Source organism: Atheta coriaria, unplaced genomic scaffold, assembly GCF_025399875.1.
Source record: "Atheta coriaria isolate IRGN ID8LTWV9N9 unplaced genomic scaffold, Caltech_Dcor_3.1 hic_scaffold_5_pilon, whole genome shotgun sequence".
Lineage (NCBI taxonomy): Eukaryota > Metazoa > Arthropoda > Insecta > Coleoptera > Staphylinidae > Dalotia > Dalotia coriaria.
In genome coordinates, this window is record NW_027045447.1 from 3053426 (window position 1) to 3078944 (window position 25519).

General features: G+C 36.4%; 2 protein-coding genes across 2 annotated transcripts in view; one reads left to right on the forward strand and one right to left on the reverse strand.

Moving 5' to 3' along the window:
- The window catches only part of spri (Src homology 2 domain-containing protein sprint), a 58678-nt gene extending 41146 nt beyond the window's left edge, over nt 1-17532 (reverse strand). The window contains exon 1 of the mRNA XM_065303687.1: nt 16486-17532. Coding sequence (XP_065159759.1) covers nt 16486-17150 — 665 coding nt within the window. The 5' untranslated portion in view covers nt 17151-17532. The remainder of the gene's footprint in view (nt 1-16485) is intronic.
- Nucleotides 17533-23982: 6450 nt separating this feature from the next.
- On the forward strand, nt 23983-24765 carry LOC135792596 (uncharacterized). Its single transcript, XM_065303250.1, has one exon. The coding sequence runs from the start codon at nt 24067-24069 to the stop codon at nt 24607-24609; it is 543 nt and encodes a 180-aa protein (XP_065159322.1). The 5' UTR covers nt 23983-24066; the 3' UTR covers nt 24610-24765.
- Nucleotides 24766-25519: the final 754 nt, after the last annotated feature.

Here is a 25519-nt window from a genome sequence, read left to right on the forward strand (position 1 = left end):
TCGTTTAAGTTTTACATAAACTGTTTGCATACAGCATATGAGCGTGATTCAAGCTTCAAATTGATTCAAGATTATTGACTTTAAAAACCACTCGCCGTGAACGTAAATATGCCATGTATGTACACAAACTACGTCTTAATAATCGACTTTATGACTTGATATAAGCCAGCAAATCATAAATCATTGCTTGCCAGCAATAAAACGCTATCGGTCACCAATCAATTTGTAAATAAGTGTAATTGATGCAAAAACAACACCATCATTCAGTATTGAGTATTCCATTTAATATTTAATGAAATATGAACATACTTTACATCGATGAGATTAAAATAACTTTATTGCTAATGTTAATGTATAAACAATAAAAATCCTTGGATACGTCTAGACTTTTTAGGAGACTAAACGACGACTTTCGGTTTTGGTTCTGTGACCAAATTCGTTGGCAAATATTGATGATTAGGCTTAGCATAGTTTGTGTTATCAGTATTTAAACATTTTTTGTTTACTTGGAATATGATCTCAATGTAACTAAGTGTTACAAGTTCAAATACAGAAAAAAAATTTTTTTTTAAATTAGGAAAAAATTAAGAAATTAAATTTTTCCTTTTTCTCCACATTTGTTTGCCCCAATGTCTCTTTGACCCAACTCAAAAAAAAAACAAAGAAATTTCTATTTCTAGTCCAAATTAGTATGCCACTTGCATCTCATCATCCAAAAATTGCTTGCATACAACTCACTTCACATTTCTCTTTCAACGATCACAACGTGTTTCGGTTCTTCGGTTTACAGTGGCTGAAGCGTAATTTCTTTTCTTATCTTTGAGCACACGCCCGAACGATTCGTACTAATGCGCGAGGCTCAATCTGAAGCGAACCGAAAATAGCTCGAGTGCCACTTGACTCGCACAGTTCAAGCACGAGTGCAGTGCATTTGAGTTAAACTTACATTTCCAAGCGCACTCGAGTTCAACACAATGCAAAATTAACAGATACACTTTAGACTATCACCAAAACTTCAAAAATTATATAATTTAAACCTGTTTCTTCCTTATATATTCCTTATATATTCTTAACTCTAGATGATTCAATTTTGTCTTTGTAGATTTACTTCTACATGACTGAAACTGAAACGCAAACTCACCCCGTAGATAAATTAGTGCACAAAAGTAGGAGTAGGCATATCGCGCACCGTATCATCAAAAAGGTACGCCAGGGCTAATAGAGCACCCCTGGGTGCACTTAATAATTTACCCCCAACCGGCGTTCAAGAAGGACGATGTTAATTATTTAATTTAATTAAAAGGTGGCGAAATGCTGGATGTGATGCGGTGAGCGCCAAGACAAAACGCGGTAGCGGCAATAAGAGATGAGAAACTTCAAAACGAAACTTCCCCAACACAGGAAGACAGAAGGTGTTGATAAATATGAATAATTGCAATCCAGACAAGAGAAAACAAGTGTATAAAAAATGAAGTAAAAGTTAATTTTCTTTTCTAGCCGGCAGTGATTAGACTAAAACCACAAGGAGAGTTCTGGTCAAGTCGGTGGAAATTGGCCGCCATCACCGAACTAATGAAGCGGACGTGTCGTCCAAACATCAGGACATTCAGGACGCTTCGCCCGACCACAGGACGTCGTTCAATTTGCGGCGGTAACATTTCGACTCATTTTTTCCTCCCGTGGCCATTGTCATTGTGCTAAGCCACGCACACTATTCCACCTTCGTTCAATTTCGCAGGCAAACAAGAGAGGCGTTTTCTGACCCGCCACTTTTTCATCAAGAAAAATATACAGGGTAACTCATTCCTACAAGAAATAAATGTTCAAATGTGGATGTATCTTTCTGTAGCGCACTGTAGAGTGTAAAAGATAAAAATATATCTGTCGGTTTACTTATCCTGAAGGCTTTTTACTAGGTCCACAAACTTTTCCAATGATTAGCGCCGGTCTAAGAGTTGTTTCTCATTCTCTTTCACCGCCAGCACAAAGAAAACCTTACGCTAAGCCAAAGTCTAGTGTCTAGTTTGTTCCACTTTATTCTACTACACTTTAATCTCGCCCTATGTTTTTTCTTTCATTGTCGGGTTCTCAAAACCTTTGCTTAATACGTTTTTATAGTTCTTAAACGTCCTTTTTTAATCCGGATTCTTACAACTAACAACTATTTTCATTTGTTTTGGTTTTACGTTGAGGTTTTTTGCAATTAATTATGCAACATAGAAAGTAATTAAAAAAAGGAAAAAAAAACATGGTTTTGTTAATGAAAAGCTTTGATTGTTCTCTTGCAAAGAGAATCGGAGAAAAAATAAAAGCAAAACGTCTTCTTAATTAATACACACGACGCTTTTCTTTCCAATTGGAAACTTTGCTGCACTCCACGTCGCGAAAATGAGTGCCCCCGGTGGGTTGTTAACAGTCGTCTGGGATTTTCGCCCTCGAGGACTTCCTGAGCATCGAGAGCACATCACTGCTTTTGTCTCTAGCGAATTTTCCTATCCTTATCATTCTTACTATTCAAACGCAGCTTCGATCCCGAGTGCACTCCACAGATTCGGAAAGACCCCTTTTAATGCGCAAGAATAAGAACTGGGAATGTCTGGTGATGATTGGTATTCAACATGTATTGTTCGAAATACTAAAGACTGTTATAATGTGCAAAATAGAATTATCTAGGTTTTTGAACAGTTTTTGAACTGTACAAATAAATAATCTAGCACACATCAAACTTATGTGCTCATAAATCATCCGGAATAAATAAACACCGTTTTATCAATTTTCTATATTGTTGGTAACATACTTTACAATCATTATATTTGATGTCAAGCCGTATGTTTAGTGTTTAATAACAAACACAGATGTTCCTCAATGCCAAATTTAATTTTAACCAATTAGAAACAATTTAAAATTCATAATAATTATGTTTATTTAATTAGACATTTTCTAAAGTATGAATTTCACGCACGGTTTAATTTAAATATGTAAAGGAAATTGCTCAACAAATTAATAAACAAATTATATAGTATATTATTATATAGTATTATATAGCGGTTTCTGCAAGCAAGCGATAATTATAGCTCTTTAAGAGTCGAGAAGGAAGGAAGTTGCATGCGAAAATTACGAAATTGACACATTTCGTTATGAAACACCATAATATTTACAATAAAGTATATTTTTAAAGACTTTTAATAAACTTTCTTAAAAATAATATTAAAATTTAAATATTTAAAATTCGGTTACGGAGAACTATATTACTTGTTAAATAATTGTGTCATTGTTTGTACTTTAAAAATAAAATAAACATTGACAAAATTTTATGTAAATCACACTCCTACACCTTAATTCATCATACTCCAGTATCGAGAGTAACAAATCAACGAATATATTTCCTTAAGCTTTATATGATCATCGTCAGCTATGATTTGTGATGGTTTTAATTTAGCATGACATCACCAACACCAAATTAAATACAACTTGTATAGATTTTTCAAATAAATCGAAGCTGACTGCATCTTATATTAAATGAATATGCGAAAGTGTGTGAAACCATATTTGTGATGAGTAATTAATACTCTTTTAATTTAATTTTGTTCGCATGCCTCATTAGACTCAGATTTCCCTAGAAAAGTGCATCGTTGCAGTAACGACATGGAAACGGGCACAAGTGCATTTCAGAAAGCGATAATAATTTCAAATTAGAAGACAGTGTGTCGATAGTAAAAGAGAAGTAAGAAATTAATATCGAGAATGGAACATGTGGCAAGCAGGAACATCACATTATGAGAGATTCGAAGTTTCCATTAGCAATTTGCTTGAAAATACAATTTTATTCGAATTTCATGTCAGAATAAAGAATAGATTAGACTTTCACCTAAAGCTAAACAATCGCAATTTTAATAAAACAATAATTGTTGTACGATAAACCCGTGATGGATGTGAACATAAACCTAGGTAAAAAAAAGAAATTATCTGCTTAGAGAAATTGAAGTAAAGATATTTATCGATAAATTTAAAATTTAATCAAGTTAGGTAATGCAATTCCTAGGTAGAATTATAGTTGAATATAGTTGAAGATATTCTCGAGTTGTTTAGTTTTCCGTGCAATTGACAATAATAAGACAAAACAAAAGTACGAATAGACAATGCGCCAGAAAATGCAGTTGCAGTGGAATTCTCCAAGTCATTGGTACGGGTGCGCGCCGTAGGAAGTTCATAAATTTCAACTGCAATATTTCATAGGGTCTTCTGCAGAATGCACAAGTTAATACAAACTACCACATTCTTTGTCTCTCAACTCCTATCTATTCCTACTCTCAACTACAGTCCTGCGGCAAAGTTTTCATGTTACAAAATTAAATTTATTACTCACTCATACACCATTGTCTAATTACGGATTACACTGAAGTATATAAAAATAGAATAAAAATATTGCGGTTGGAATCATTCCGAGTATCAAAACAACATTCACAATACATTGATAACAAACTCTCGTATCATCCAACGGAAATACGGAACAAATACAAAAGTTTTAGTTTTAAAGCGTGTTAAAATTTAATATGTGTGAGTAATTGAATAGAAACAAACGCAAACAAAACAATAACATCGCAAAACCAAAACAACAATAATAGAATAATGTGTTATCAAGAATTTTTGTGACATATCAGATTGGAATGTTGTTTAAAAAGCAGACTTACTCAGTAGAAGAAAACGAATTTCGATATCCAGCCGATTTCATCAACAGCGCAGTGTAACGTGTTATCATCATTTTCACGCAGTTTATGAATAATCCAATTTGCAGTCAAGTCAAATTTCACACTATACAGTTATGCACTTTTGTTTTGTATCATATAATTATGATAAGTAGGTTATTACGAAAGAACAATTTTAGTTCGGGTAATATACGCGTTAGAATACTTCACACAAGTAAAAATTGCACGTTGCAACGCGCGAGCAACGTACGTACGCGACGAACACCGCGCGCCGAATGCGAATGCGCAGATGACTCAACTGAAACCCAACGCAGCTCTACATCACTTAACTCTGCGCAAAGTCAAGTCAAGTCAAGATTAGTGGGACGCTCCAACAACCCAATCAAACTCTTTATACGCCACATACACTACATATTCCCAGTAGATATTAGATAAAATTAATGTTATGTAAATTCAGTACTCTTAATTATTTTTAATTGGATTTGTTCTGTACAGGTAGTGAAATGTTAATTTTAGGAAGCTGAAACTGCCAATGACCTTGTTACTTGACTTGGCGCTGGCAGCGCCTTCGACCGTTCGCGTTTCGAAAAAGAAAATATAAATTTATAGCGTGTTTACGGTTTAATGACGTTATTTTCACCCGTTGGTTTGCATGCCGGCCAGGCAGACATAGGACGTCTCGTAGGTTTTTTGTCGAGGGCTATTTAATGCCTCGCTTCTTGGTTTCGCGGCGTTTCATGCCAGCAGTTATTTATAGAAATCAGAGAATCGAGATGACTCTTTCACGCTATAAGGAAATACATAGACTTTTGAGAAACAAAAGAAAAAAATTAAATTGGCCACACGCCAAATATAAAATGAAAACATTATAAACACACAGAGAAAATGAAATGATACATATTTATGTTGTATGTAATCCCATATCAAGATATACGCAAATTTATTACCAGGTAGACTTTACAGGTGACACATAAAAACCTGAAAAAACGCGACACTTCTGGCAGTTTGAAGGACTTTTTAAAGTTACGACTCGACATCTTAACTAAAACTACGAGTTCGCAATAAAAAAAGAACCGCTAAGAACCAGTATCAGCACCAGTACTGCACCAAGACTAAAGGGTAAATGAATGAAACGACAAGTACGTGGAACTCGACGCGCATGAAATACAAGAAGATCTTCGGTTCCGCCGGTGGAATTGGCACGACGACCGTAAATTTAAAACTATCGCACGTTCACGACCGGCTATTGCCTATAAAATTCGCTTGGCCCGCTGCAGTTTGTTCAAAGCTCCCCGAGTTCCTGGAGCACTTCAGTCAATTCGCAAAATTGCTCGTTTTCCACATAACGGCGCATCTTCTGATACACTTTTCGATATGCTCGACATGGATACACTTGAGACACTAGTACAGACTATCGGAGAATTGCCAGAGCGGGTTCTAAAGAACGTACAAGAAGAGAAAACTTCTAAATTGAAGTGTAACAACTTCTAATGAGTTTGGCAGTGGTCTAAAACAATATTAACGTCAATTAAACCAGAAAATTGACAAAATTAGATTTTATTTTTCTTTTCTGTTTATCATAAACTGTAGAAACTCATTCCAAATGTCCTATATCCCTAAATATTCCGACAGTGACTCGGAGAAAGTATGAAAGTGGATTTGAGACATTTGAAACTGTAAACTACCCCAAAAACTTTCAAGATACTATATAACCGAGCCCGCAGTTGAATAGTTCCATTCGAGAAATTCTCGGAATTGCTTTATTGCTTACTGAGTTGAAAGTTCAGAATTCGGCTGGTACGAGGCCTGCTCGCGGTTTTCGAATTCACACCATCCACAAGGAATAGTATGAGAAATGATGCAAAGGGGGATGAATACAACGTACCAGTTTTTCAATGTGCTTCGCGACACCCGCGCACCGCTTTTAATTTAATGTGAGTACATTCGGAAATTTGGAGGGCCAAACGCCGACGGCTTCTTGGCGCTATTGTTTCAATTTACGCGCTGATTTATCGCACACTTCAAAGTTATTGCATTATACAAATTCAAATAGGGTGGGATTGTTTACAATATGATTCTGTAGCGTTTAATTTAATTTAATAGTTTTGTTTACACAAATTTTCTTCATCTTTTATATAAAAATAAGAAATAAATTAATCTGATCCTTAGAATTTAGAAGCTTTGGAAGCGTCGTAGGTTATAAGTTTTCTCATAACCAGCTAGCACCTTATTGAAACTCCTAACTGCGGGACGCCTTCCGAAAACCTCGCAAAACTATGCCGCAACCCACCAGAGGTCGAGCCGTATTGTGTTGCCTTTCAACCCTTAAATCACTTTGTCGCAGCGTGCGACAAGGACTACTAAGCGGCACATTAAGAGCCCACCGATGGATTTCCAACCACCGTAAACGAAACAAAAATCAGAAACGACCACGTGAAGAAATTTATTACACTCTGCGTGTAATAATTCATAAAATACAATATAGAAGCATGAAAATAATAATTTACCACGATATTAATCCTGGAAATCATAAAATAACACACGCTCTGGAAGCAAAATTGTTAAACAAATAAAAATTAATGACTCAAAGCAATTTATTCATCATTTGATGCTTCATCATGCGTGTTATTTCGTCGAAATTATCCAATTAGATGTATTTCCGAGATGCAGCACACTGCAACACGTCGAATCGAATTAAGCCGTTTTATTATATCGGTCTCTTCCTGTTGTTCGCTTCTCATAGCAACCACTATACCTACTCTTAGTCCTTTTGTATAGCATTCAATACTCATACTAGTAATTGAAATTGTAGTATCGAAGCAAGAAACAGATATCAAACGTGAATTCAAATTCTCTTACCGTCTACAAGTCAATATTGTAAAATAGGGAGAGTAGAGATACGTATCTAATCTTGACAGAATTAATTAAAATAATACCCGAATGTGCACACAATGCAACAAGACGAAGGCGCCGCCTGTAACCACATGGTCTCTAAAGTTTCGAGACTTGCGAGTCCTTGCTATATGTAAATTAAATTAAATTAAATGCAGGATGTTTCAAAGGCGGTCAAAACTTCCATCTACTAACTCATCCTTGTTTGATGTTCATTGATTGTCTCGTCCTTAGAATTAGTACTTGTGTAGTGGTCCTTCTAAAAGGAGATATCTTATCAAACGAACGTTTTGTGATGGTCGTCCATCTTGTATGCAAGAGGAGTATGTGAATGTGGTGAATTCACAATGGAGGACATAACGTAACATATCACAATGCGAGCGTGCGGCATTGTAACATTGTGCGGCATTGCCCACATTGCGATGGATGCCGGCTCGGGGAAACTGCTGTTCGGTTCAGGCGCATAACTTTGATAATTTATGGAATTAATATCCGGCGGTTAACGGAATCGCTTTGCTCTGCAACTGCGCGTACGCATACGCATTGAATGTTCAACTTGTGTTTGAAATTTTCACTCTCTATCACGGTTTATGGAATATTTAGTATTAAATAAAAAATGTTGGGTTCTTTCATTGAATTACGATCTGTGATCGTAAATTTCAGAATACATTTTAATTGGTTCTTATGATGATTTACGCCTGTCGCCATCATAAATCCATTTGTCGAACTAATTGCGAGACTTGGGTGAGTATTTCACGATTTCGTGCATGCGCACAGCACAGGGATAACTGCAGTTCAATGAATTACGAGCGAGTACATGTGGTCCTTTTTCGGCATGTCCGAATACGGGAAACCGTTCGAGGCGTAACTCATTGTTCCGACTCACACGCACCGGATAACGAAGATACCACCAACAGAAAAATATAAAAAATAAGACATGCGATATGAGAATGAAATTGAGAACGTAATTTACTACTGCAATCTTTATTTATTGCTTTTCTTAAATTTCTGACCAAAATAATAAAAAATGTTTTTTAAAAATTCAAATTTTGATATGAACTAAACATGAAATATCTTGAAGAGTTTTCTGGAGTATCTTGAAGCACTCGGCTAAGTGGAAACATCGCTTAAAATTTACGCACGCATCTGCGCTTGGCTTCCATAACATAAATTGCTTCCCCGCTTTCCGGGCTCGCATCCCATTCACCTTTATGAACGCGTATAAATGAGTGTACAGCGCAATATAAAATTGTCTTCCTAAAAGTGCAAGCACACGCTCGTAACACTAAAATATCGATTATAACAAGACCCTCAGCGCAGAAGAAACATGAAACACGTGCAAAGTAAGATTCCGGAAGCCGCCGGATGTTAACAGATGAGGATTGAGCACACCTTGAAGAAAAACATTGATGTGCTCGGCGCAATCATAATAACGAGCGCTGAAGAAGAGCATTTCATCCCTATTTTCCTGTCTCTCCTTCACATCACTTAAATGATGCGTTGTGAGAACAGAACACTCGTCACGAGCGTCAAACACCACTTGGTTGTTTACTTAATGCTTAATCACCGGTTTATCCCGTGAAAAACCAAATGCGAATTTCGGCCGAATTACATTTACAAACAAAATACTTGTATTGCTTAAATTACGTAGATTATTTACATTAGTAACATCATCCCTTGTATGTAAATGTACCGGGAGGAATAAAAATTAAGAAAAACTCACCCTCATCCCCTCGAACGCATTAATTATGTTTAAGATGCGCGTTTTGCATAATGCATTACGGTATTACGTTCGCCTTGTTACTTGTTACAGAGGCGCGTTCGTCATTCATTTGCGAGATGTGCACAAGACGAAACGGTTACGGCAAGGGCGTCGACAAGAAAAATGCGCACGTCTTCAGCGAGGAAGATGTTCGGGTGGTGCTAACCGCGAGGAGGATTTAGATAAATCAAGGAAACGAGAGTATTATGCTTGGCAAATGTGTAATGGCCGCGCTACTTCCGGTTTTTATACACATGCATACACGTGGCGCGCGGTATAAATTACAGAATACGTTAGAAACACGTGTAACATGCAACATCTTCACAAGATTAATAAATTTTGGAAATTTAGATTAAAATTATGCAAAGTGTAAAATTTCAAATCAGAGAATAAACGCGTAAATGATTTATGAATTGAACGAATTAGAAACTATTTTCTACTTAATCTACTTCAAAATCATAGAAAATTATTATCTGGCAATCTAGTTTATGTTGGATTGTGTCCAAAGCAATTCAGTCCAATCAAATCAATTTTCCAATATATTACTAAGTGAAATAATAAAAAATCGTAGATTGAAGATGATCTAGATGCGAGTTTAGTGTTTATTGCATGGATGTATGTTTGATGTATTGTTTCATCAATCAATTCTCATTCTCAATTCTGGAATGCGCACTTCCAATGCAACTTGTGCTCCAGGGCCGTACAAATGGACAATCGTGTCAATGAAGCGATTACCATTTGTCTCCGCGCAATGAATAATGACCCTATTTTCAATAGGATGGTCATTCTATGAAGCAATTCGACAATTGATACAATAAATTCAGTAGGGATATACAGGGTGTACAAATGAAGTAAAAACCAAAATTTTCCAACATTTTCAATTATTTAACGTCTAAATTAATTAATTTCAAGTAGAATATTTACTCTTCCACTTACTTACTTCAGTCTGTGATAAAGTCTGGCTTACGAAATGAAATCGACGGCCGCCGCCGCCGCCAGAGCGCAAACAAGACACATTGCGCACACATTGTGCGCTTAATTATTACACATCCGAGTGGAATTAAAGGTGCGAAATTCGTTTCGACGCGTTCGCGTATTTTACATACTTTCCATTCTCACTCGCACACTGGGAGTGATTATAGCCGTATGCAAACATGGCAGACATTGTGTTTGCATACGAGCCACGGCGTGAAAAGGGCGCCTGAAGAATAGTGTTTCGCGTAATTTAATTGCATTTCATTTGCAAACAGCGTACATGCAGCAGCCGAACATAACTCGAATACAATACGAACACATTTGCGAGCATGTTTCCAAAAAGTAAGGCAGAACATAAAATTATGATGTCTACGATAATAAAACCGACAAAATCCCAGGGTGTAAAGTAAAGTAAATTAAATTAAAAGTTTTTAAACGCTGGAATTTGCGGTGAATTGAAATGTTATGTTATTTTACATTTTCACGTTTCTTACGAATGACTTTTTTTGCACGTCAAGTTGATGTGGAGTGTGGTAAATGCAAGGCCCTTTTCGCTCGTGCATATTTCATGTGGCACTCTTTCACCTGTTCTCAGTGGGTAAGATGCATAAAACGTTTCTTCCCACAGGCTTCACGGAGGCCCTGATAACTTATTTACGCTTTATCATAGTTTTTCAACTAAGAAGGGTAATAAGAATTACCCTCACGTCGAGGCCAGCTTGAAACTTTTATCGCGCACACTCCAAAAAGGTCAGAAAATTAGAGAGAAAAAAAGAAGTAAAACATTTTTGCTGTTACATTTATCAAATAATGCTCATACTAAATTTACACAGCACTATTATTTATCCAGAATATTCACAACTGTAACTATTTATAAAGCTTGTGTGCATTCTGCACGATGCAAAGCATCAACGCTGAAATGTAGCATTCTGTAAGCGAGGAGAAGCGTTGAAACGTTTGCAATTTGCCAACAAGCGGCGACAGGACGACAGAAATAAATATAACTGTGTAAAGAACATGCAATGCATCTGCCAGTAAACAAATTGGGGCATTATGCATTTCAACACCCACACTATTGTGTAATATTTTTGCGCAAATAGTATTAAATCGATTATGGAGATAACGAAATTCGCACCTAGGAAATCCCACATTCACACTATTTCGTACACACACGCTATAGTCATCAAAATAAACACATAATGCTAGGGATCAATCAATGTGTTTATTTAAGTCTTAAAAATGCAACTGATAAGATATACATGCATTTTCATTGTGAAGCAAGCGATAGAGAAGAATGGATTGAAAATGTTTAATCTATCATAAGCTGATTAAATTGGAAATCAAAGTGATGAAAAATAATTCATAACGAAAAATGGGCAAAGGGGAGTGCGGCATCGTATTTTTTGAGATTTTTAGTAGCGATTATCTTCTAAAAGCGTTAGAGACCCACGGATAAAAGAAGATGAAAGTTCGGAAAATTCTTTTCAAAATAATAACATATATAAATTTCGTTGAGTAAAAGTTCAGATATAGTGACTAAAAGTGCAAAAAATGACGCATTTTCATTTTTACGAGTTTTTTAATTGCGAATATCTCGTAAAATAAAAGAGATAGAGAGGAACAGATTGAAGATTATTAATCTACGGAAAATTATCTATTAACTATGATATCCAAATCATGAAAATTTGAGGAATCAAAAAAGATTACAAGGAAAATTTACCATGCCAACTATCCAACTCATAGTATATAATGTTTAGCAATAAATTCATTGTTATCAAATGAGGTGACCAGAAAATAAAAACGAAAGCTAGTATACGATAACCGTAATTAATAGTTTATTGTGTTGTGGGATATTACTACTCAGACAAGTAGTGATAACGATCGTGAGATAGTTTAAATGGCCAACATAATGATAATAACTTTCGTTTCCACACAAAATCCACGAGTTTGTTTGTGTTTCCTACAAATTCGCTTTCTTTATCGCATTTTCTCATACAATATTTCTTTATATTTGGATTCTTGTTATCAGTTTCTTTTTCATTCGCATTTTTTTCAGTCGGTATTCGTTTCTTTTGTTACAGCATTTGCTTTTTTATCCGATAACTTTTTCCTTTTGTATTTCTTTGAGTGAGTAAATTACTGTATCGTTTGATGCAGTACAGAAACGGCAACATTAGTACGATATCAACTTCAGCGGCAAATGTGGACGAGAATGAGAATGAAAATGAGAATGCGATTACGAGTGCGATTACGGATTTCTTTCGTTCGCGGAAGAGCGGCTAGATTGGAGGCTTCGAAATGAAAAAAAAAATAGAATAAAAACGCATAGCGTGCATAATGCAAGACAATCAAAAAGAGATTCATTTCGCGTTTGCTCGAGATCAGCACGGGTATAGAATAACAGTTTACACTTGCAGCTCGGAAGGATAAGGTTTATAATAAAAGTGTAACAAAGGGGAAATTATTTGGACGGATACTTCCTTCTATTGTTGAGGTTTGTCATATTTTCTTTTTAGAAAACCGAGTATTTTCGTTAAATTTTTGTGTTTTATGTTTCCTTAATCCTGAAAAATATGAATTAAATTTATGCGTATTATACACATCGTAAATATGTAGCTCGAGGTGATTTATTTGTTTCGCATTGCTGCTTATTATGTTCTTCGCCACATTTTTACATTTTCTTGGCAAAAAATATTTATATTAGGTATATTTCCAGTTAAAATTTTTAAAAATCCCAAAATATAATAAAATTATCCTTTTTATAATAATTTATGTTCCAAAATCAAACATAATGTGTATTATAGTGATGTTCAAATGTATAACTATCCCCAAAATGTCCAAACGCGACAAGAGCATAGATTAATCCGCCCCAAGAGGAATCTGTTGACATAACATCCTCGTCCTTGCTTGCTCGCTACCAAAAACCCCACATTAATATGATATTTCGCTCGGTGTTGCGTTGCTTGCCTTGCTCTACCCGCCATTGAAAATAATTCATGGGGGACGCGATGAAATATCACACCCGAATTCAAGGATGCACTCTTCCTCACATCCACTTTCATTTTCATGTTCGAAACATTGAATAACAATAAAAAAAACAAAATAATTATCGTGAAAGCTACAAAATGACCATGTGATCACACTCTAAGGGTAGTAAGATTACTATTACTATTACCACGCGTCGATATTCATCAATGTCTGCAGCTATTAGTCGAACCGTTCGATATTAATCATTCGCCGCGGTGAATGTAAGTGCCTCGGATGGGGAACGTGAGAATGTCGAGCACGATCGTGATTTGTAATTAATATAATGAACGCTCTAGGATTATGTATGTCGGGTGATAAAACCGAACGCGCACACCTGAGCGCACCACAACGCTTCGAAATTTGTTAAGTATCAATTTCATAATAATAATCATAAATTATTCACAAAGGGGGGAAATCTAATACAATATTAGCAGCTAATTGTGTAATTTATCAATGTTGCATCAAAAATTTACACGTTACGCTTGATTTACTAAATGTACTACCAATATAAGATAATAATATTCATAAAAATGTTCAAGCGTTTGTGAAAATTTAATAAAACATTATTTAGTGCGAAACCTTTTGGGTTTATTTTTTCTGACACGTTTAAAGGTCGATTTGCGCGTTCCCCTATTGCAATACTAGAAATTTACGCAAAGCGAAATGAAATAGATGCACGCCTGAGTGGAATGTTGCAAGAAAGGTGGATGGAATGTTAGAACGTCAGACGATTGCATTATCTCGGGTCGTCGAGGGTGTTCATGCCGTTTACGATATGATGCACGAATTTCGAACCGAATCGACGCGGCGCGTCTCCCCAGCCGTCGGATTTGCAAAAAGGGGGCTAAAACTACCGACCATAAACCATAAACAACCGCAAAGAGCACCGTGAAGATGGCGAAAAATGCTCGAATTGCCTAAAGGCTGAGCAAATGCTAGAGCCATTACGCCGAAATGTCATTATTTCAAGATTTCCAGTTTATTCCATTTTGTTACGCGTACATTTGTTCCATTCATTCCCCACACGAATAAACATAACGTGAAATGTGAAAAGTTAAAGCAAAAACAACCGAAAACCGGTTTTTGTTTTGTATGCAAGGAGGAAATTTTTGAAATTTCCAATGCATCTGTGATGTTCTCCAAGGTCATTTACAAACTCCCTCTTGGTGGTCCTTTTGTCTTTTCACCCTTCGTCGTCCACGCATGTGTTGCATGTTGTAACGACACCGCCACATTTCACCACATCGCTAACAGAATACTCAAATATGCACCTTGTACAAAACACTTTACTAAAAGGGTCCCTAAAAGGGCTAAATATCACCACTTGCCACACATCCTCAAACATCTACCCCGAAAATATCTATCCCAATTTACTCGTCGGAAAATTAGCATTTTCATAACGATAGCAATTGCGCGGATCAAACTGTGCGGCAATTCAGCACCTAATCGGTTTTAATGAGATCGCTCCTCCCGAGGAACAGCAAAAAGGGACAAAATAAAGAACATCATCAAAACACGCCCGCGTTGATGATGAGGGGTGATGAAACCTCTAATAGACTGCAGGAATCAAGATCGATGCAGAAATGAAGCGTTAAGCTTAAAAAATGATGCAAAGTTTCACACAAAAAAGTTTTAACATAAAGCTTTAGGTGTCTTTATAACTTTCTAATAAGTTCTATATTCAGCAGTATTGCTTGCATCGATTAATCATGTTTTGTATTTTAAGAGTGTCAAAATATTCGAAAAAATCTTTAAAAAACGATTTCTCTGATGGAATTTATTACTTTACATCAAATTTTTAAGTACCACTCGTGATTGCAAAGATGTACTTTATGACTCATAAACATTTCACGTTATTTCCCCTCGGAAAAATATTTTAATCCGTTTATTATGAGCGCGCTCTTCGGCAATGATTCATATTTAATATAAAGCGGACGTTTAATATCCAGCTCGCTTTCTGCCGGATAATTTGCTTTCATTTTCCTAGACGCGCTCTCGTGCCCTTCAATATCTCCTTAAATCTAAACGCAGTCGCTTTCTCTTCAAGCTTTTCCTGCAATTTGTGCTCGAGCACGAAGTCGAAATTTAAGTGGACTGGGTTTTCAATTTTCCAACTCTGCGCCAAAAATTGTGAGTGGACTCCGACGAGTTCAAGAGATTTCGAGTGAATTTAACTAAATTATACCGTGATGTCTTGAGATAACATTTTGCGCATAAACTTTATGTTAAATAAATTACTAGATGATTAAATTAACTTTTGAATATTTACGAATTTGACGATGGAAACTTCTTAGAAATGATTGATGAGGCTTGAAGCTTACCTGTAACAATAATAAAATTTAATTAGTTCAGAGTAACGTAAATGTTTAATTAATTAAATTCACTTAATTAAGTTGTCTAGATAATATTCTCTGAATTGAAATGTAAAACAAAATGTAAGAAGTTAATAAATAGAATTGATTAATGTAAATTTAAATAAAACAACACAAATTGATTGGAATCTAATTAATTTATGTTTTTAAATCAATTTCATGGAGTTTTATCAATTTATTTCACACACTATTACCCAAATAAAAATTGTGTACCAATATGATTCATATTTCTATATTGAGTAAATAAAACAAATATTAAATCCGATAAAAAAATGTTGATAAGATTTTATTACATGACTTTAATCTGAATCAGGTCAATCAATTAAAAAGCACGACTTAAGCATTCCGTGAAACACACAGCTTTATTGTGTCGTTATAGTTTTCTTTGCCATCGCAAATCATTTATTATCAGATTAATAAACATTCAGCTGCGGCTGCTGCAACGGTTGTTGCCTCGACGCAAATGAAGTTATCAACTTAAACGAACGCATAATGAAATGTTCATTACGCGCGCCCGGTTTTATTACACTTTAGCTCGTTTATAAGCGTGTTTTATTGCGACAATTGACATACCGCATTCCGGCGCGGAATAACTTAACGAAATTAACGACAATCGACACTCCGCAATGTCATTCACAATATTCCTTTATTGTATGCACAAATTGTTGGCGATGCTGACAATTAAATTGCACACTACGCATGAATTTATGCTAACTAAGTGCGAAAATATTTCCTACGCGTAATTTTTTACCTTTTACTTTTTTTACGTCGTTTAACACGACAATAATTTCCTTTTAATTGTTTTTTGCCATCACTGCACGAAGAATGTCCAAGCACATTCTCTTCTTTAGGAAAACTTGGTGTTAAAACACTCGCGCACACAATATCCACAGAATGATATGGAATAATATCCGATTTGTTAATATTCTCACTAATTTTCGCTTGCATATCGTCTTTATCACAGCGATCGACATGCCGAAGGTCATCCAGATCTTTCGTAAACTTCTTAACAATATCCTCAATATCTTGTTTTAATTTCACACCGCTTTCTGCGAGATATTCATCCAAAACAATGGCGCTTTTGGATTTTTGTATTGGTATCGCATGTGTGCGTGCACTTTGATCTAAACTTGCTTTGCGTTTCATGTTTTCCTCCGTTGTATGATGCAGCGAACGTGAACGTGACACAGGTGGAGGTTTGACACTCAAATGAACTTGAAATGGTTGTCGCACTTCAGTCACATTAACACTTTGTGGTCGCGGTACGAATTTTGGTTTTGGTTTGACTTGCGGGCGAATTTTTACACTTGAAATTAAACTCTGACGGTCTTCATTGCGTTCATGTTGGATTATGTTGTCAAAGAAGCGGATTTTATCCTTGAGATTAGTATGACTATGAATTTCTGCCATAGCCATTGTTGTAGAGGTTATTATTTTTATTATTTTATTTTATTTACTTAGTCATATTGAGAATATTTGGTTTTAAAATGTGGCTTAAGTCATGATGGCGGTCGTTATCGATGCGTTGCGATGCGCACACTGCACTAGTTGTTTACGCGTCGCGACTTGGAAAACGATTGCGGCTGAGAGCCTACGCTGAGAATCATACGTTCCTAATCGTGTTTGTCAGTGTGTCTATTGTCGCATAGTCGCAATGCTCGCATTGTGTTTGCGCTTTTATTAGATAACACAATCTCGTGCCTCCATTCGTTGCCCAGCCGCAATAGGCAATAACTAGGCGCATGTCGTAGTCTCAGTCGCACTCACACTGATTTCCACGTGGCATTCGTTTTAAACACAATTATTTTATCAACAATAGTCTATGACATACCTAAGTAGTGCATCAACTACATAACTCTATATGATAAACTTTTTGTCACTGTAAAGTAATTATTTAGATGTTGTCTTTGGTCGCGTCGACTTTGGAATCAACTTCACTTTACCAGTTGAAGCCGTTCGCAGTCACAATCGCAGTCGCAGACGTGGTGAGGGTAGAGCGCCCGGAACCTTCCTACCATTCGCGTCCGCTGCTAATGAAGGCACAACGGTGTGTGTAATATATGCGCTCGAAAATGAGTCATTTAATCGATTTCCTCGGCGAATCCGACTGCGACTGCTTAGGTCTAAGTACAACGAGTGCAATAACCGCCGGCAGGTAAGCAACTGCGACACAATGCAATCGCGCCACGAGCTATGGATGTGAATTTGTGACACATGAATTCACACGCAATACAAACATTAGCGAAAAATCATAACACACGTGGATTTGCATTTAATCAGTTAAAATAAATTATTATTTCACTCGTTTCACTATTTTTATTTCATAATCTAATCAGTTTGATGTTGATTTTAATCTGTTTATCAACACAAGTTTGAGTTTTGCAGTGAATAAATGTTAATAACCCTACGCGCACTCAATTAATTTATAATTTATATCAATTTATTTCGTGTGCAATTGAAGTGCACTTACTTATATACACAATTGTCCGCAACGCGACCATTACTGCAATTTAGTAAATTTATAATTGCACAATTTTATACGTTAATAACACTCTATAAACAAAGTGCTACACAAAGAAACAAAGCAATAGCAATGATCGACTACATGCTGTGGCTGAATGGTGATTTTGATAGTCAGAATGTTGTTAGCACGATTAAAACCGATGGCACGGAACCGTTGAAGCTTTTGGAACGGAACGAAAATGCAAGCAAAGCGCAACAAACCGAACGATGACTTGACTCGTGAACTCGTGAAAATTTAATGTTTACCATGGCGTTTGTTTATTCAGGCGAAAGTTTGATGATTTGTTTGAAATTCAGCGCGGCGTATGCGTATCATCACTTTGTTTATGAAATTTGCACAAGTCTATTAATAAACTGATTATATTTAATTATTAATTATAATTTTGGGGACTTGTTAAATTTGAATTTCACTTTTACTATGTTTAAGTTGGATGGTTTTATGTCACCCGAATGAATGTAATCGCGTGACTCGCCGATTGCTACTGCAGCTCGTCAGAAAACCGAACGCAATGAAACGCATGCAAAGTGTGTACAAAACGAAATAAACACATAACTATCAACTCTAACCAGCGACGAAGTAAGCAGAATGCACGCATATGCAGGCATGTGCGCTCTGTGCGCAAACATAAGGGTCGCCTCACACGCAACGAAACCTTCGGGGAGTAATGTGTGTTGCATATACTTTCCGCATCACATAACATAGCCTCCGACAACTCAGACAGAATAACGCAGTGTGACCATGTGTGGTGGGTTTAATAAAACTACTCCGACTACTCCGCGCGCAGACAACTAGGAAGGTATAATGTGTAATGCATACATTGCACGAGCAGAAAATGAAGTGCATATCGTATCACAATGTCAACGTGATGTCAACCGGTATAACTGCACTGACATATTAACTATCTTATTCTGGATGACTTTGTTCAAGTAGTGTGAATTTCAACTGCAAGTTGAGACATATGTGCATTATAAATTTGTTATTAAAGTAAGGTGTTGGTCAGTGTCACTTCCGATCGCAGCGTGGTCATAAATTATTGGATGGAATGCAGACACACGACGCCGAACGTGTTTTTAGTTTGCTTTTATGGTAAACGGAAGTGTACAACCTGTGCCACCTGTCATTACTAATTAATAATAAAATAACACCAATATGAAAAGTGAGAGAAAGAAATAAGCTGTCATTTAATAACATAATAACTTAATTTAACCTTCAAAGTCTTAAATAATTGAAAATAATTCAATTTAGTGATGCCCGCATGAAATTTTATTACTTCAACTGTCAACTAAAATTAGTTCATGTTCTTTTGATGTACCTACATATGAGTGCTATAATAAATTTGTAAAATTATTCATCGAATCATCGATTGTAAAGTGTAACAAGCTGTTGCACTGATGTTCTATTGAATCGTACACATGTGCAAACACTGTTTCTGCTTCCATGCTCACCACCTACAATTCTACACATCCCCTGAGATTTTTCTGAATAACTTACAATGTACACTCTCACCCTTCTTTGCACTTGTGCAAGATGATAAAAGTATACATGTTACTATGCACCCTAAAATTTAACTTTTCGACTCTTGCATTTTCAGAAAATCTCGTGCTGTGAATATTTTTCTTCCATTCGCGGCACAACGTTTGCATTTGCGATTGTTTGTTCTTCCGCGTGTCTACACTTTCTACCGCGTTACAAGTCCAAGACAAACAAAAAGACAGCAGAGCTAATACAGGAAGTAGCTGTGTATCAGAAAAAGTTTACTCTGTTATCTGTTCAAATAAAGAAAACATGTAATTCCCAATATTTGAAATAAAATATTTTAATATCCGGCGAATATTACATTCGAGTTGTGCGTGACTTAAATTTCGAAAACAAATTCAACCTTGATTTCCTCCATCTCGTCTTCTTCATGCATGCGTGCATACCGAAATCGAGTTTCAAAATGTTGATGTCTATTTCGTCCTCTGAAGGTCCCACGTGGAATCATTCAATTTTCTCTACGTCTGGTCCCAAGCAGGTAAAATGTTGTTTTTAATTTAAAGCATCCCCTAAAAATAAATTGATTTCTCGTTCTGTAAACCGTAAAATATAACATCCCATCAAAGGTATAGAAAATTTTCCCTTTTTTCGTGGTTTTTCCTGCTTGGGCGCTTTCCGGATGTGTGAATTTATTGCCTGCGTAGCGAAAAACTTTGCCTAATAGAATATGGTTGGTGCGTGTATTGCACCCTACGCCCAGGCGAAGAAAAAGGGTGTTTGCTCTAGCGGAACGCATCGAAGCACTAAAATAACTAAAAAACACGCTTTGGAAAACAAGATACTTTTAGTAAATAAATCGCCCTGCGGTCTCTTCCCTGTACTAGATCCACGCTATATAAAATGGATGGATGGAACATTAACAAAGGAGGTTTCTCTCCTTGCTAGGAATAAAAATGGCCGAACGACACATGTGTCAGTAGACTCAGGTCGTGAAGTATCACTCGTGACTTTCGAGTCGCAGGGGTGCGCAGGCGAACAAATTGATTCTCGAAACGTGACCACGACGCCAGGGACGTCGTTAAATAAACATGTCATTGGTTTTCTTGGTCACGCTCGGACGAGATAAAACCGCGTGCTTTATAAGCCGCAAGCGGGGGCGGTCTGGGGCGCAAACTTCGCACGCTTAAAAAGCCGCAGCCTGCAATTAAGGCGAACCCTTTCGGAGCGCCTAATGATCACGGCCCATAACCGCCATACCGGGACATGGCGAAATATTACGTGATATTGTTTTGTTTAGCAGTAAACTGCTTTGAGAGGGTCATAAACCATTAGCGGACTACCAAAGCCCATTAGTATTGTAATTTTTAAGCGCACAAAAACATAAATTATTAATTTATAATTATAAACTATATAAAATCTGGCGAGGGAGTAAAAATCTTTACCTTTTACTAACTGTGGATCTATAAGGGTGCAAAACTCACAAAGGAAAAAATCTGCTGATATAAATCTTTTGCAGGCGGATGCTGGACGAAAAGGTCTCATAAGATGCACTTCTATTCCTTTCCCTCGTGCTTGGATGCGTACGAAGGGTGCACGACTCGTCATTTACACAAAAGGCACATCCCTAAGATTGAATATAGCAAGGGTGCTTGCAACCGGCCAAAGAAGATCGCCGTATTAAAAATAATTTATTTTCCACTAGAGAAACGTAATTAAGAAATCAGAGACGTCCAGCTTCACAACCCTCGGTGTCGGAATGATTTACTCATCTTTCACAATCTCAATTTCCAAATCATATCTTATTAAATACTTATTAGAAAAACCATGTTAAACATTTTTTTCTACCTGGGTTCTGGTCAAATGTTAAATGTTAAGGGTCAGTTTTTACCCTTGAGAATTAAATAATTTAGAAGTGCATCTCCTGAATTGAATGCATTCTTAAAGAGTACGGGTTAGATCCTTCCGAGGGCGATTTCATTTTTTGTGCGCAAGGAAGAGCAGAAAAAAGGGACCTAACGATGTGGAATACCTAGGGATGGCTGCAATTGTCCAACCACCACCACCTTGCAACACCCTCACAAAATTGTCCTTTGGAGTTCTCTGGGTGCACGATTCTAATTTAAAAATTAAATTATCTCGTGAACCCGAGCTACTTGAGACTCAACTCCAGACCCATTCCCTACACTTTCAGTTTGCCGGTTTTCCACAAGATGAAATCTTTTACGAGTCTTTGGACTCGTTTAGATGTGTCTTTCTTCCATCAAGGAAACCGAAAAAAGACTGCATATTACATTCGCGTAGATTTCCACGAATGCAGATGCATAAAGAAATCATAAATTCGCACCCCTCGAGAGAGAGTTAAAGCCGTGAGACATTGCAGGCATTGGAAGACGTTTAAAATATCATCAAGACCCTTCCCGGATGTGGTCGCAGAAATGATTTAACAGTTCGGGAACATTAGATTCCACACCCGAATGTCTTGTGCATCTATTTAGTATAAGGGGTGCAAAGTTTGCATCGTTCCCCATAGCGGAAATCAATTGTACCGCCTAAAAGCGCCTACGGGTCATCGCAATGTCAAATCTCGAAAACCCCGAGGATATTACACCCCGGAAACGTACTTGCATTCACCTAGATGAAAATTTCTATGTTTCACTTGACTGAATATTATATTTGAATTAATCGTAAATAAATACCAGTAATATTCCTTTGATCGTAAACGTATGATGAAAAAAATCAAAATTTGCGTTCCCAACATGATACTAATACGTGCAATGTATGTTCTCCCGCAGGAAAAACTAGGAAAACGTCCCCTTTTCTAAATTGAAACTCGTGTACGAGTATCTCGTGTATTCGTGTGCAAACACACTCGTCGTCCACCCCGTGTGCATTTTTGCTCCCGCAGCGGGCGTCGACAACACATGCCGCCACATGCCGCCGCATTCCGGCCCTCCAGCATACGATATGTGGCGGCGGTGAAGCGGAGGCGGTTCGTATGTCGCGCCGCAACGCATCGCCGCAACGACTTCTGTTTGCTTTGTTGCTTCGTGCCTCGGCGCATTGTTCACATTCGCGTTATTAAATTAAAATTCCTCTAGTCTAGTCGGGTGTTGTTCTTTTTTCATTCCGACATTACTTTTAGTGCAAGAAAATAAATGAAATATATATGTAATTAAAATTGTTACCGTAAAAACACTTTTTAGCAAATTATATGATGTTTTATTTTAGTTTTGTACAACTTCTAACAATTTTTATAAAGATTATAAAATGTTGAGTAAAGTTAAGTAAACACTTACTGTACGCTATACCCTCAATATACTACTAAAATGTAAAGTTTGAATTGACTATAGGCAACCAACTTTACAAACGCTCAAACAATTCTAAAATAAAATCATCGTTTTTGAACTTGACATGAATTTATAAATGCAATAGTTGCCTTAAGCGACAGTTTGAAATAAGACTCGTTTTCTTCCTACAGGAAAAAGTTTCAATTTATTACCAAACGCAAACAACCTTGATTTCTTGCTGCTCCCAACCAGACTATCTAATGATCTCCGCTTGCATCTCACATTTAAACTGCTAAGTAAATGCACATTGCACGCAAATTCCTGCGAGATTATGCTATAAGCTAGATGTTGCAACAAGTGCGAGGCACAACGATTTTCTTTGTTGGCGTGAATGTTGATGAATTGTTCAGTTCATGCACTTTGTGAACGCGTTTAACATTCGCTATCATTTAAAATGAGTCATAATTGAGGTGGAACTGGAACTTGCAAGTCCAGTTAGTAAATGTTGATTGCAAGAAAATTTACAAGAAATTATCATTAATCCCACATGAACAAAACTGAAGAAAAGTAAAAGTGTATTTCAAGTAGTCGACAGAGAATTAATTACGCTGTAATCGTAGTTAAAATTAGTTTTGGCATTGAAATAAATTAAGATTAATGTGCCAAAATTAGTTTTGTATGTTTTAAGATAAGAGATGTCTGCGAGGAGAGCATATTTCGAGAGTTGTGTTGTGATTCCCACTCTGGTGAATGATTAATCGCCATTCACAGAGTTCGCGTGAGTTGTGTTGTGGGTTATTTATAATTACGTTAATAAAAACAAGATTATGGAATGAAATGATCGTTAATTTTCGTTTATAGCATGGAATTTACAAATTACATGATTCTCGATAAGAGTTAACTAGCAAAAGAAGGTACTTTACATCCCCACAGATTATTGAAACTGAATAGGTATATAATGTCAAGTGCTCCCTTGTCAAAGCATCAGTTCAACTGCAGCAGTTTATTCAAACACCTCTCAAAGTTTGAAAACACCTAAATCAACATGGTTAAACAACTTTTCATCATCGCCGCCATCTTGGCAGTAACCTTAGGTTACCCAACTAATATCCAATCAGAAGATCTGGCCATTGTATTGGATTCCGCTAGTGGACAACAGTATTACCTGGTACCAATTGAAGAACCACAACAAGAATCAATTCTGGTCCGCAGCCGAAGACAAACAACGTCTGGTGGAATCGACAACAAAGGTTTTGACATTTCTCATACTGGTAAAATTTTCGAGAACAATGCCCATCGTGTGGACGGTACTGGTACTCTTAGCAAGCAATTTGGCGGACCTTTCTCAACCGGTGGGTCTGTGGACTATTTGCACAAACGAACCAACAGTGGTGCGTCCGTTTCTGCAACTCACACACCAGGATGGGGTACTGATGTTGGAGCTCAAGCCAAATACAACTTTTTCAACTCTCGTGATGGTCGCACTACTGGATCCGTTTCCGGAAACTACGATCGTCATTTTGGTGGACCTTTGGGAACCGGCAGGCCCAACTACGGAGCTTTCTTGAACTTCAACCATCGATTCTAGATTATTAAACTACTTTTTTGAACATTGTCAAATTGCTAAAGCTTTAATTAGTTTATATTCTGTTTCTAATATGCCATCGTATTTATTATAAATTTATGTAGCCATATTTTGTCTTAAAAATTTCCTATTAAATATATAATTGATGATAAACTAAAACAGATATTTTCGTAAATATTTTGATTTCTATGAAAACTAAAACTAAAATAATATTTGTAAATAAATATACGAGTATGTTCATAGGAAATATAGATTCGTGGATTACTAGAAGGCAAATAAACTATTTATAAAAAGTTATTTTATCTATAATAAGTAGAGCAAACCTACATTTATTTATATTATAACTTATTTATTTTGCAATTGGCCTTAGAGACCCCACCCCTTGATTTTATCTACGAAAATGAAAAATTTTATATAAATATATATATAATAATTTATAATACCTAATACGTGATTAATTCCAAGAAATTTTTTACAATATTTTATATTTTAGACAAATAAAATAAAAAAATATTTTACTTTTCATACATTTCAGAATACCTTAGAATAATTAATTATTCGTTCTTGGACTTGTAAAGATAAAATTTATGACCCCAAAAAGGCCCCGTATTAAATTTAGAACTTAATTATTTAATGCCCCGAAACGATAATATTTGGCAATATTCGAAAGATATACTTGTATTCTATTTTAAACTAATCTTTAAAATGTACTTGTTAGCGATAAACTATGCTCCCGTAATGACAACGACAGTTTGTTAACTATTCGCGACTGAATGTCTCGTCAACCGTAGTAATTCCCGCCCAATTCCAAACTAATCGCGTGCTCAGCATGTTGATTCATTTATAATTATGTTCAGCAATAAACTCAGCGATACCAAAAAGTTTATGCGCGGTCGCATATTTTTTTACTTGC